Source organism: Passer montanus, unplaced genomic scaffold (genome assembly GCF_014805655.1).
Source record: "Passer montanus isolate IOZ18808 unplaced genomic scaffold, ASM1480565v1 scaffold48, whole genome shotgun sequence".
Classification (NCBI taxonomy): Eukaryota; Metazoa; Chordata; class Aves; order Passeriformes; family Passeridae; genus Passer; species Passer montanus.
In genome coordinates, this window is record NW_024369707.1 from 4,541,750 (window position 1) to 4,554,841 (window position 13,092).

At 40.7% G+C, this 13,092-nt stretch overlaps 1 protein-coding gene across 5 annotated transcripts in view; it reads right to left on the reverse strand.

Annotated features, from left to right (window-relative positions):
• Positions 1–13,092, reverse strand: part of NYAP2 (neuronal tyrosine-phosphorylated phosphoinositide-3-kinase adaptor 2) — a 133,712-nt gene that overhangs the window by 23,541 nt on the left and 97,079 nt on the right. For all 5 annotated transcript variants that reach the window (XM_039722354.1, XM_039722353.1, XM_039722352.1 and 2 more), the window contains 2 exons: positions 9,158–9,364; positions 1,209–1,312 (listed from right to left, as the gene is read on the reverse strand). In XM_039722354.1, coding sequence (XP_039578288.1) covers positions 1,209–1,312; positions 9,158–9,364 — 311 coding nt within the window. The remainder of the gene's footprint in view (positions 1–1,208; positions 1,313–9,157; positions 9,365–13,092) is intronic.

Consider the following 13,092-nt stretch of genomic DNA (forward strand, 5'->3'; position numbering starts at 1 on the left):
CACTCCTCAGGGAGATTTCCACTCGAACCTCAGAGACATTCAATAATATTTTGGGGACTAAGCTCCTGAAAGCCAGACAAAAATTCTCCATCAAAATAAGGGTGCCTGTGTGTGCATACACATATGCATGTGCACCTAAATCCATCTGTGCTCCTGCCTCCTTGTGCACATACACCCCACACATGCACACCAGTGATGCAGTGCTACAGTGCTTTGACAGAAGCCATTCACATGATGTTTAAGCAAAACCTCTTCTTTCAATTGCTACTCTCAGCTAGTTCTGTCAATCTAATAATACAGGTCTGTGCAGCAAAATGTTACAATATCAGTATTAGCATATAAAATAAAGGTAAGTATAGGTTTCCCATGTCTTTATTTCTTTTCCATTTTCTCTCTATTGGAGAAATTTGCCAAAGCCAAACACTTTCATTTTTTTCCTATATGGCAGTTTTGTTTCTGATGATGACAAAAGAAGTATCTCTGTTTAAGATAAAAGGAGATGTTGCTCCTTTGATTTGGTTGGTTTTTTTGTTTGTTTTTTGGTTTTTTTTTTAATTCCTAACAGTGTACAATAAATATAACTACAGTGGACTATTTAATAGTCCTGTAAGCATTACATGGTCTATAGCTGAAGAGAGTCTAGCTGCCTCAACTAAACAAAATCACTTGCTGTAAGAGCAGTTTTCAGGCCAGTGATAAATCACAGTGTAATACAATCATGCATTAAGCTCCAACCAGATGTGAGACTGGCACAAATATTAAAGTACAACTGGGCAGAAGTCAAGTATGTACAAGTCATTGACAACATTGGTGTAAGTGCTCTAGACAAGACATTTAAAAGAAATTTACATATAAACATAGATTAAATTTATCAAATTTTGATAAATTTTAAGACAGTAAAAAAGTACAGAAAGCATGAAAAAATAAAAAACCCAGCCAGTTCATACTGTACAGTTTTACTACATTTATATTACAGAATGAAGACAGAAAAAGATACAAGGAATTAAGAGCAAAGAAAATTCTGCTGGCTGCGGCCAGTGGAATTTCATTGCCAATGAGAGATGCGCACACACAGATGCACGCACACGCACAGAAAACAAAGACATAAACCAAAAGAACCGTTTACTGTAACAAATGACAGACAGAGAGGTGGAGCATTTGGCATGTTGCAGCACATGGAGTCATTCCCGATTGGCTAACGACGGTACCTGGCTGGGCTGGAGCTCGCCGGGCTGCCTGAGTGGCGCCACTGATGGAGGAGGCACTCCCGACGTGGACGCGGAGCGGCCCAGCCGGCAGCTGGACTTGGACTCTGCAAAGGGAGAGAGAGAGAGAAACTCCAGTGAGCAGGGGCAGGTACTGCTGCAGCAAGCTGAAACACTGCGGATCCAGGATTCCTTTGGAATGGAGACTCCAGCCTTGGCAACAAGTTAAAGTCTTGGACATACGGATGAGTCAAGAGCAGAAGTGGAGATCAGAAGAGGGATTCAGACAGGACTCATGCCATGTCCTGGCCTCTTTGCTCAGGCATCTCTGAAGGATAGAGCACACAACAGCAGACAGGAAGAATACAAAAGAAGCATTCCTGTTTCCCCACTCCCCTGCTCCGCAGCGCCTTTTCTACTCCTCATGTAATACAGCAGTGATTAAGGGAGGTACAGAAGCTTCTGGTTTCACCTCTCCATCCCAGAGCTGAGGGACATGACAGCCTAAAGACTGACTGTGCTGAAGGAAAGCATGAAATGCCAGAAAATGAAGGAGGAGGTATGTAAAAGTGGTGAGGATACTCTTATGCTTGGGGATTTGGAATGACACCAAAAATACTTGGGAATCTCATGTCAGTGGCAACGAAGTAAGAAGAAGAGACAAATCAAAACATCAGCAGTGGCAAAGTCAGTTGCCCAGAATCAAGATGATAACAGAAGCAATGTTTGCCTTGAGAGAAAGCTCCATTTCAGAGAAGAACTTCACAAAAATGACACAGTTATTTGATTTTCCTTCTGCTGCTTTATATGGAGTAATTTCTGAGAAGGTTCCCCATTGATTTCCAGCACAGGTTACTATTGTGCACACTGACATGAGGTGACCATGCAGTTCAGAAGGCCTGGATGAAAGTTTTTATATCTAAGTCATGCTGACACCCATGTACTACCCCAGCATTCAGCTGGTCCGGGGGAAAATGTCTTTTCCCGAAAAAGGGATCCGCCTGTTTCTGCCCAAGACATTTTTTAGTCCTTACATTTCCTTTATATGGCTGAGGAAGCACCTCTCAGCCTATGGCTCTGCTCAGATCAATGTGTTCATTCTCCTCATGTTTCATAAAACTTCTTCCCAACCCTGCACCTGTTTTTCGTATTTAGTGGGCAAACACTGAAAACATTTGGATCACCAGACAGATTTGGTACAATAACAAAGTCTCACTCTCACATTGACAGTGCTGCTTTACCAAGAATAACATGTAATTACATCATTCTTCATTACAATGTAAAGAATTTTGAGTTTTTTAAATAAGGTTTGAAGAATTCCTCCTATTCAATTCTATGTTTTAAAGAAGAAAGAAAGGACCTATGCCTCATGCAGTTGCGGTTTAGCAAGTTTGTCTCTGAAGCACATCTTTTGCCTGTGTCTGTCTACCATTTATTTTGTCATTCCTCCTTTATACAGCTGCTTTTTCTGCATTTGTTTTACACTGATTTCTCTATTTCCTGTGTGGATCTCTAGTATCACCACTGGCCACTGGGTGGGCCACAGCTTGAAAGGAAGAAGATGCTTATTGCCAGCACGACCTTTAAGTCACTTGGCACACCTTGGAAACTTGAGGACAGCTGGCACATTACTCCACATACCAGCAACATGCTGAAATGGATTCTTCCACTCTCACTGATGCTTTCTCATTGTCACCTTCAATGCTTATTTTCTTCAGATATTTCAGAATTCAATAGGGCATGGAGGAGAGCTATCCACTTATGCTGGAGCACTTAGACCAATGAAAGCATCTGTATGGGTGAATATTCATCAACTAAATATTAATAGGTTAGTTAACATCCAGCTGGCTGAGCAGCAAAAATATTTATGCTGCTCGCCGAATGCATTATTCAATTCACTCTGTCCTAGGCAGTCTGTAAACACACCACGAGTCAGCACAGCCATAGGCACACAGAAAGGAGCAGACTGGCCTCCTCCATAACCTTGCTTTTGTACATAGTCTGCTGGTTTGCTTTTCTTGGACTTGTGCAGTTACTCTGAAGGTTGATTAGGTTTGTTTTTGTTCTGATTTTACACAGCCTGCGTGCCAGATTTCTGACTGTTCCTTTCAGTAATATAGATATAATAATGGATCTCATTATTATATCTCATCTCTCATCTCCTGGAATTCTGCTGGGGTTTCTGAAAGGACAAGAACTGGGTTTTTTTCAGTTGTTTTTCTGTACTGCTAAGTAAAGATTCTGTTTCTGCTGTGACAAGCAGAATCAGACACTCAGCACATTAAAAACTCCAAGACACTGTCTGACTATGCCTCTGAATTATTTTCTTTGCTTTAGGAAAGCAGAAAGAAGTGTCATAATTTCCAATTTGGATCTATGAGCAGCAGCAAGAGATTACCATTTCCTTGGCAAAGAGACTCCTTTCATCTGGCATCAAAGAAATAAAACCTATCACACACAGATGAAGTATTAGTTCCTTTATCTCCCTGTAATATATGTTCCAGTATTAAGGAAACTATTGTGATTTTCATGGTGATCCTCACCAAAAGGTGCTTCAGACATGGCTCCATCTAGCTTTTTTTGTCTCAGTGGCAATATTTTTAGACCAAATAAATACTGTATTCTACTGCAATTAGTGGTCTGAGTAACAGCCCACTACTTTGGGGGAGAAATAGTCCACAAAAAGTCTGTTCTTTAAGTGCTGCACAACGCACTGCTCTGTATTCTGTTATAAAATGTTATTTTTCAGCTATTGGCAGCTTATTCACTCTGCTGGGGCTATCTGGGTTTTCCTATTTGCTGCCAAGAATCTTAAAGGAAAAACTACTGCTAGCAAATATCAGGGATGGTTTCTAGCATTTAGATATTCATGTTTATCTCTTGTGGATGATACTGAGACAACTCAGTATTAACATCTGAAATGAGTAGTCTTGGACTTGAGAAGTCCCCTCAGTGACAGTAATTCATGGTGTGGACCCAAGTTCTATCAGCCATCCTGACAGGCACATGGGGAAGGCTCTCTAGGCTGGGGGATGCAGGGCATGTGAGCATCCTTTGGAGGTGCCATCAGTGGGCAGCATGAGGTCTGAATTCAGCAGATTCTTGGGGATAGCCAGAAGGCTGTGAAATATTGTGCACAAAAATGTTCATGAAACTCACTTGGTGTATTTGAAAATTTAGCGGTATTATTTTGCACAGCTTCAAATGTTGCATCTCTCACAGTGACATGGTATGAAAAATGCACTGCAGGTCTCTGGGAGCCAGGTGCAGTGCAGGGCTGGGAGGGCACAGGGGGCCAGTGTGCTTCAGTCCCCTGTTATGGCACCCACAGTGGCCACAACACTGATCACAGCCCCCTGACACCAAACCCCCAGACAAAATCAGCTGCAATGGGCTGAACATCACTGCCCTCTCGGGTTTAAACTCAGTCTTGACAGCACCAGGAGGGTAAGACATGGAACCAGGCAAGCATTTAGTTCCAAAGGGCAGCATTAAGGATGAGAATTTTAAGAGAGACTGTGCAGCACAGAAATACAGGCTTTCCAAACACAAAGAGGATTGCCTTAAAGTTGTGTATTTAATTATGTGTCTAAGCAGTCATATAAATGGCTGGTTTTCCAAAACTGCAGGGGCTGCCAGCATGACTAAAGATGTAGAGGCTTGGCTGATTGTATTTGGGACATGGGGTGTTGTAGGATTTTCCTCAATAATGCACAGTGCTGAAATGCCACAAGATTTTATGGAAATATTTTCAATCAGTTTTATACCAACATGCAATGGCTTTATATATTCTCCAGAAGTACAACAACTCTTCATGATTTTTATTTTTGGATCTTAATGGGAAGAGTTCTTTATTCATCCAAGGAAGCCTTCATTCTGCCTATCCTAATCTTAATTCAAAAAAATGCTCTGGCTGTCACTTACATTGGAGAAGCTTCTTATCCTGTCACAGTCTCTTCTTTGCACATGAAAAGAGAAATATTGCTTATTTGCTACAGCTGCCAAGAAATGCGTTTTGAATTAAACAAGGCAATGTGACAGGCTGGGAGCAATCACATAAAAAATAAAAAAAAAAGAAGAAAAAGGAGAGAAAAAAAGCATATATACTGGAAAAATACATCACACCAAGTGTCTTCATACTGGCCTAAAAAGAGATGAGTAAGCTGAAATACAACTTGAAGTTATGAAACATTATGGTGCAATAAACTATATAGTATTATGCTATCTAAACAAAGCATTTAGTACTTTGCTATTGGCAGAAGCCAATTAGTGCTAAAATATCACAGCAGCACATCAAACTCAACATTTATCACAAGGGGAGTGCTGAACCTGTGGAACTCAATGTTGCCAGATATCCATAGGTCAAAAATTTAGCAACTCTCAAACCCAAGTCAGGTAATGAGCAAAACCATGTCTGAAAAGGAATCCCCTGTTTAAGTTTAGGGGATATTTTGCCCAAAGAGAAAAGCTGTTAGTGGAATATACTTTGTGTCCTGAAATGTGGGTGTTTATTTTCTTTGTAAAGCTTTTGTTGTAGAATTTGGCTGTGTTTGTTTGCTATTTCTTGGCTTCTTTGGAATACAAGTGTTTGGTATCTTTGTTCAGGTTTTTTGTGTGTGTTTTTCTTACACCAAGGAAATATTTTTACTCCAGCCAGAATTGGTGTGATCCCACATCCTGGAGGTCTCACAGCAGGACCATGGGCATTGGTGGGATGCCCTCAGTGTGCAGCTCCCAGTACTGCTCGTTTCATTGCAGGTGACAGGCACTGCTCAGGGGAGCTTGTGAGCAGAGAGCAGAGTGACCAGTGCAGGCAAGGTCTGGGCCACTTGGGCAGTAACCAAAAACCCCAGCATTAAGTTGCCTTCATGTGGAAAATCCTTGTGGGTTTAGGAGCACAGTGGTACTGCCTGTGAGGAGAAAATGTAGGGGTTTGTGGCACAGACCTGGCTGGCAGGAACTGACTTTTTGCTGCTATTCCCTTCTTACACCAATGGAAGTATCCTGTGCCTTGGACTTACCAGACTTTGCCCCATTCCAAAAGAGATGAACTTAAAATAGTCATTGCTTTTGGGAATCAACAATGATGGCCAGTAATTCCAATGAATGGTGGGTTTTTCCTCCCTTCCTGATTACCTACAATCTTTTCAGATGGCATATTTATGGCTGGCTGAGTGACAAGCTGGTGGCAATTCAAAACCAGGATGTGACAGTTTCTGAGATTTTAAAGGCAGGGCAGTGCCAGTCTCCAGCAGCAGGTGGCAATGCAAAATGCTTCTTCATTGCTGTTAGGAGAAAAGCAGCAACATTCCAGAAAATACTCTTCAAGTCTCCTGGAGTGAAGTTATACAGATTCTGTTTTACAGATTGTGTTTGGCTGTTCATTATAATTGCACTGACTTTGCTAAAAGTCAGCATGCCCCCAAATCACACTGCTTTCCATAAGAAATTATAGGATGCCAAGAAAGAGAAAGTGCCCTTGACAAATTCTGTCACAGAACAATCAGGCATTAGAGACAGTGATAACTGTGTGCAGCTGACAGCCCAGGCTCTTTGAGCAAAATGGACAGAAAGCTCAAGATTCTGTTTGGAGATGGCTCATTCTCCCTCTGATCTTACTAGCAGTTTCAGAGTTGGGGAGAACCCACCAAAACCCAGTGTTCTCACTCAGGTATTTGCCCAGGGCTCCCCAGTTCCCAGCTCACCTATACTGAAGGAGAGCTGTCTGATGAGCACATGTGGGAAATCCATTCCACCCTTTCTCTTTTGCAGCAGAGCAATTCAACCCCATTAAAAAAATTTATTTCAATATTGCCCTAATAAATGGCTGTACCAGTGTGAACTAGGAGGCAGGTACCAAACTGTGGTGTTTCAAGGACATGTCTGCACAAAAAAAAGAAAAAGGGAAAAAAGAAGTAGCCTTTTTTCTGTTATCTATGATGTTGCAAAGAGAGTAGCAGCAGTGATGACTGTACTGGGAACTGCCTAGATTTTATTTGAGGTAAATCTAAGTTCTAATTCCTAGTGCAGAATTACTTTATCTCCTTGACTCCAGAAAGCATTTGTATTCATATGAAAATATGAAATCTCTCTTCTTGCATTCTGCTACAGTTTTAATTTAATTGCAGAGAATGGGCTGTTACTGTTCATGTACAAGTTCATTGAGGACAACTGTGTACAGCATTCTCAATGCAGTGCCCCACCTAGTAAAGGTAAAACATGTTGCTCAGGCAACAGCAAGAGACACAGGGGAAAAAATATTCAGGGCAGATGAAAGGCCTGAAATATCATAAATCTTCAGGGAAAGAAAAGTCATAATCAGCTCTCAGATTTTAATCATAGAAAGGAGTCAAAATTCAGCCAAGAAAATAAAATTTTTCTTTGACAGTCCTAGCAATGTAAGACAAAGTCACAGTTAACTAAATCAAGGCATGATTCAACAACTATTACAGTTTGCTGATGCCAAATGGAGACTGAGGCCAACATGTTTTGTCTGCTTTTGGAGATCAACCAACTCTTTACAATAAAACTGCTGCAGAAATGTTGGACAGCAGTGTTATATTTTGCTGAGAGCTTACGCTTCAATTTTAACTTCTTTTCTACTCTGGTCCATAGTGTCATCTTGCAGAACTGGAGAGATAGTTACACACCTTTGGTCTAATTTTCAGATATCCCACTTTGACGTGGTAGCTCTAAACCCATCCTTTAACCTGCAGGAGCACAGATGACAGTCTAAGACACTGGGAAGAGAATCTTTACCAAAAGCTATGAGCTTATCTGGAAAATTCCCACCTTCCAGGAAGCTTTGTAAGAAGAGACAAGTAAGCAAATGGCCGTAGCACAAAAAAGACCTGTGCTATTGTCATAAGTTTTGCAGAAAAGTCGCTTTCACTGCAGCAGGAAGGACTGTTTGGCGGGTCTGTAGCAAGCAAAGCTGGACTACATGATTGCTGCAAATGACATTTCACATCAGCAAAGACTCTGAAACTTATACACTGAGTTTCAGGTGTCATTTTCAGCAGTTCAGGGACAATGTGAGTCCCATTATCACACAGGGAAGCGATGTTCTGGGTGAGGTGTGAGCATCTCTGCTCACTCAGCAGTGTAAACACTCCCTGCTGCCACTCACTGCCCAGCAGATCTCCCAGGCAGGAATGATTTCTTGTCTGAGCAGCTCATTCCTGCTCTTATACTTACAGAACACTGACCATGAGGCTTCAGTACTAGACATGCCAACTGTCCTTAAAGGGGTTATTTCTCACAGTCCAACAAATAAGCAATGAAGTTACTCTTTTATGAGAGCTGTCAAATCTCTAAAGTACCAATACAGTACTTGTGCAAAGGGCCATAGATATCTCTTTATAGATGTCTATTAATTTATCAGTTCCATTTGTCTTAGTCAATTTATAAACAATACTGCATTTTAATGCTATGGTTTATGGTAATTTACTATTTAATATGTAAATATTTTTTAATAATAAAATGAATAGGTGTTTATCTGAGACTTCTGAAATCCATAGTCACTTTTCTAGAAATTTCTGTACAAGCAGAAAGGAAAAGCTGCCTTTGTCCTGTCACTGTGCCCCTCAGTAAGACAGCCTTGCTTTTGCAAAGTGTATTTTTGTTACTTTAGCTGATACCTGAATTTATGAACTTCCTGAAGTGCCATCCTAGGAGAGTCTTTGCCTTTTCAATGTCAGATGGAATCCTTTACTTCTTTTTAAGTGGATGACTAACACTTATGTGCTTCTACTCCATGCCACCATCTCAGCTGTTCCAGCACTGAGCAAAAGCACAGCACAAGCCTTATTAGTGCAGCAGTCATTGTGCAGGGCCAAATCTAGAAGATATTTGGAAGTCCAAAGAATCTGGATGCTTCCTACACCAGTGTGTCTTTAGAGACTCTTCATCTCACAGGGAGATTCATGAGATCTTCCCTGTGCTTGACATACCTGAGCTGTTGCCTCCAGCCAGCATGGTTGGGCTGACAGAGGATCTCCCCAGCCTGCTGGACACCATGGGGGGGCCTGGTGTTCCATCCCATTCCTGAGCTTTCCCTGGCTCCCTGGAGGAAGTCCCATGATGTCCTCTCTCTTTGTTTTCCAGCTTTGGTAGTGGTTCAGTGCTGTGGCTTCTGATCTTCAGCTCATCTAGTGGTTCTACAAAATACACAAGAGCACATTTCATTACAGAGTAACTGCTAATCATCCATATCATGCAATACTATTTTGCAAAATACTCCATACCTATCAATTATAAATCCTTGAAGGGCAGTTTATAGCATGGTTTTACCATCTAGGCCAAAACCATAGGTTCCAGTACACTTTTAATTATTAAAAGCACACACCATAAGCAGATGGATAAAATGTAACATTTCTGTTATGGTTTTCATACACCAGGAAAATAATTTGGAAAATGGATCCTTACCAAATTGTGGTTTATTAAAAATTTATAGAAATATTTGAAATCTTTTCAGCTGTCATTTCATTAGGAACAAGTTCTTCTTCAGGCACTTTCTAAGGAAGCTCTCTCCTAAGGCAATATTGTGCAAGCAACATATCTGTACTTCTCATAAGCTCTAATAAAAGCACACAATCCACAAAACAAAACAGCACAAATCCATTTTGGTTGTGCCCAGCACCATAACTTAGGGAATGAAATTGCGCTTGGTTGAAAAAGCCTTGGAGTCAGAAAATTACTTTCTGTTTGCAACACCACAAGTCAATGAAAAGAGGAGCAATTCAAAACACAGCTGAATGACTTTTTCAAGTGAAGCAGTGATGTCTGCTTTCTTCATGGCTGGTGATTTTCTGTTCTTTTCTCAAGACCTCAGTTTCTTTTCTTGCAGGTTGAGCAATGCATGAAGAATGAATTCCTGCTCTTTCCCATCTGTAGCTATGAAAAATTCACATGGAAAACTAGATACAGAAGAAACATTAGACTGATTTTTAATAGTAAGAGCTAATTACTATGCTACTCAGTTATTAAAAGCTGATGTTTACCTCATTAAAAAAAATATCAGTTTGGAATTTTATATCTCAAACCAAAAGAGATCCTTACATGATACACTCAGTTCTAGTCACACAGATTTATTAATCCACCCCCTGATGTACCTTAATTTCTGTATGTATCTACAGTCTTGGAATCCACATTTGATAGAGATAACAGTCTTCCCTTGAGCTCTATGTCAAAAAGTTTTAGTGGCTTCAAGGGACTTTGGAAGATTTGAGAGAGCCAAGCAAAGAGAAAACGCCAGGAGCCACAGAGAGGCAGGAGATGCCATCAGTTCCCTGAGGGGCCCGTGCTGAATGGCAGAGCAGGATTTACAGTCTGAGCTGCCACTTCCTCTCCCAGTCATCGCCATGGCCCTGAACTGGGACTGTTCAACCACTCTGATGATACAGTCCCCAAAAACCACATTCAAATCACTTTTATCTGCCCATGGCTCAATGCCCCACAGACTGTTACCTGTGGTACAGCAAACAGGGGAAGATGCACTGCTAGACAGCTGTGATGGGCAAAGACCCACCTATGCACAGCAGTGACAAATCCTCACCTTGTTTTGGGTCCTTTGACATTCCAGTCTGCACCTGACCTTAGTGAGCAACAACACAGTCAGCCTGGGGTTTAATCAATGAAACATCTTACATGAGACATGTAAGAATATCTAACTGGATATGTGGTGCAAGATGTAATCATTAGGTATTTTGTTAATTACAACTGGTTAACAGTAAAATTTAATGTTGAGGTTATCTTACCACAGCCTTCAAGTAGTAACACTGCATGAGAAAATGATTAAACCACCCAGGCTGGGAGTCGTAAATAGGATTCCATAAAAGTTATGTGATAAAGACCTTCAAAACTCAAACCTCTTCCATGAACCTCTAATTCACCTACCTACTTTAGTGCATGCAAAAAGACACTGCAGTGAAAATCCAAAGTGTTTGTTTTTCCTAGCTGGTAACCCCAGTGGGGTACAAGGTCGAGCAACAGTCTGTATCAATATAACGTGACATCTGCCTTTCAGGGACCTTTGCTAGGAGATGTCTGTGACTGCACAGACAGACCTGCTAATACAAAGAGCTCTGCAAAGAGAGGGAGAGCCCAAATTACTACCAGGATTAGAACTGTTTCAGTTGACAGCATCGAGCTATCAAAAATACTGATGTGTTTTCTCACATAACAGATGCATGCAATCATATGTGAATTTTTTTCTTCACACCAATAACATGCACTTCTTTAAGACAGTACTTATCTGGGAAAAGCACAGATAAAAACAAAGTTTCAAAATTCTTTGGAAATGCACACAATCCTCTTTCCCACTCGTACAGGATGGTGTCTAGATTGCAGTTTATTCTTCACATCAAAATGAAGAGAAAGCCTACTTACTTTGTAAAAACACTAGAATGTGTTTTTACAAAGTAAGAGTTGGGTCCTCCAAGTGCCCTACTAAATTAATGCATCACTCAGTAGAGTTAGTCTACTATGTCATCCAGCTGTTCCTGGAAATGCTGACTACCTTAGTGAAAACCTTCTCTGTGTGTACCTCATTGACACTCCTTGAACACCTCCCCTTGAAATTTCACACACATGCAGTCAGCCCTTGTCACAGTGGAAATGCTCTAGCTGAGTGTGTAGCTAAGGATTTATCTACTTCAGTTTACTTAACAGAGAAACATTTGTACTTGTTGCCTGATAAAAAAGATTTGTGCATTCTTAGTTGTTACTGTCAGCTGAATCAAAGCACAGCTTTTGCAACCAGCTGGAAACTGTGGAACTATTCAGACTAAATAAAGATTTGGTTTATAGTCTAATTTTTTATAAGGTGTAGAAAATCAGTTTTCAGCTGGCTGTCTAGACTTTGTAAATTTACATTCCACTATCCTTTCTTGGGGATTTTCAGTTCACAGTTTATCTGAAAAGTAATATATCCTAAAAATGAAAAGCAGATTGAAAGAGATTATAATGTCATGTAGCCTGTCACAGGGCCTGAATCATTGTTATTTGGTGATCATTATCAGTAACAATGATACACAGACAGAAAACAACATGTCAGTGTTTTATGTAGTTTTCTGTAATATTACTTTCCAGCACACTTGTAAATACAGAAAAAATGAAAAAGGAAATTATTGCCTCACTTTTACTCAAATATTTTTGTGAGAAGTTTAGAACAGTTTCAGCTTCTTTAATAAATGTCAATGGGCATCATACTCAAACTCAATTAAAATAAATTAAAAAATCACCCTGCTACTTCTTCGTTGACTGAAAGAGCACTTCAGTTCCAATGTGCCCAGGACAGCTCCAGAAATGCAGAATGCTCCTCTGCCAGGTCTCAGCCCATCCCTGGCCCATTTGTTGACTGTGCCAGCCACTTGGATGTTTTTATCAACTACTCCCTGCTGCTAATGTAGCTCCATGGAGCAAGCTAAGTGGCACAAATGATTGTGTCTTATAAGAGGACATTCTTTGCTCCACGTTTTGGCTCGTGCAGCCTGGCACAAGGGCAGAACATGTCTGTAGTTACCTGTGGGGTAGGGATCTTATTGTCCCCTGAAAAGGAACCAGGATATTTTACACAGAGTAACCCTTTATAGAAGCTGCAGCAGGACTTAAATGGCCACTTTATTGCTATTGATCCCATCCTGAAAACAGGAACTCTTACCAGTCAGATTTATCTATGTACACAAAGACACAGCTGAAAGGTAACAGTAGCTGCTGCACAGCTCTTTTTAATTTTTTTTTATTTATTTGGGAAGTGCTGAAGCATAGATTGGATCTAGGTTATCTTGTGCTGTTAAAAAACTTAATTTGGAGGTGGGAAATGCCAAAGATCAGTATTATGCTGGGAGCTCACTGAGTCATATGGTGGCCTCCAGAAAATCCTTTT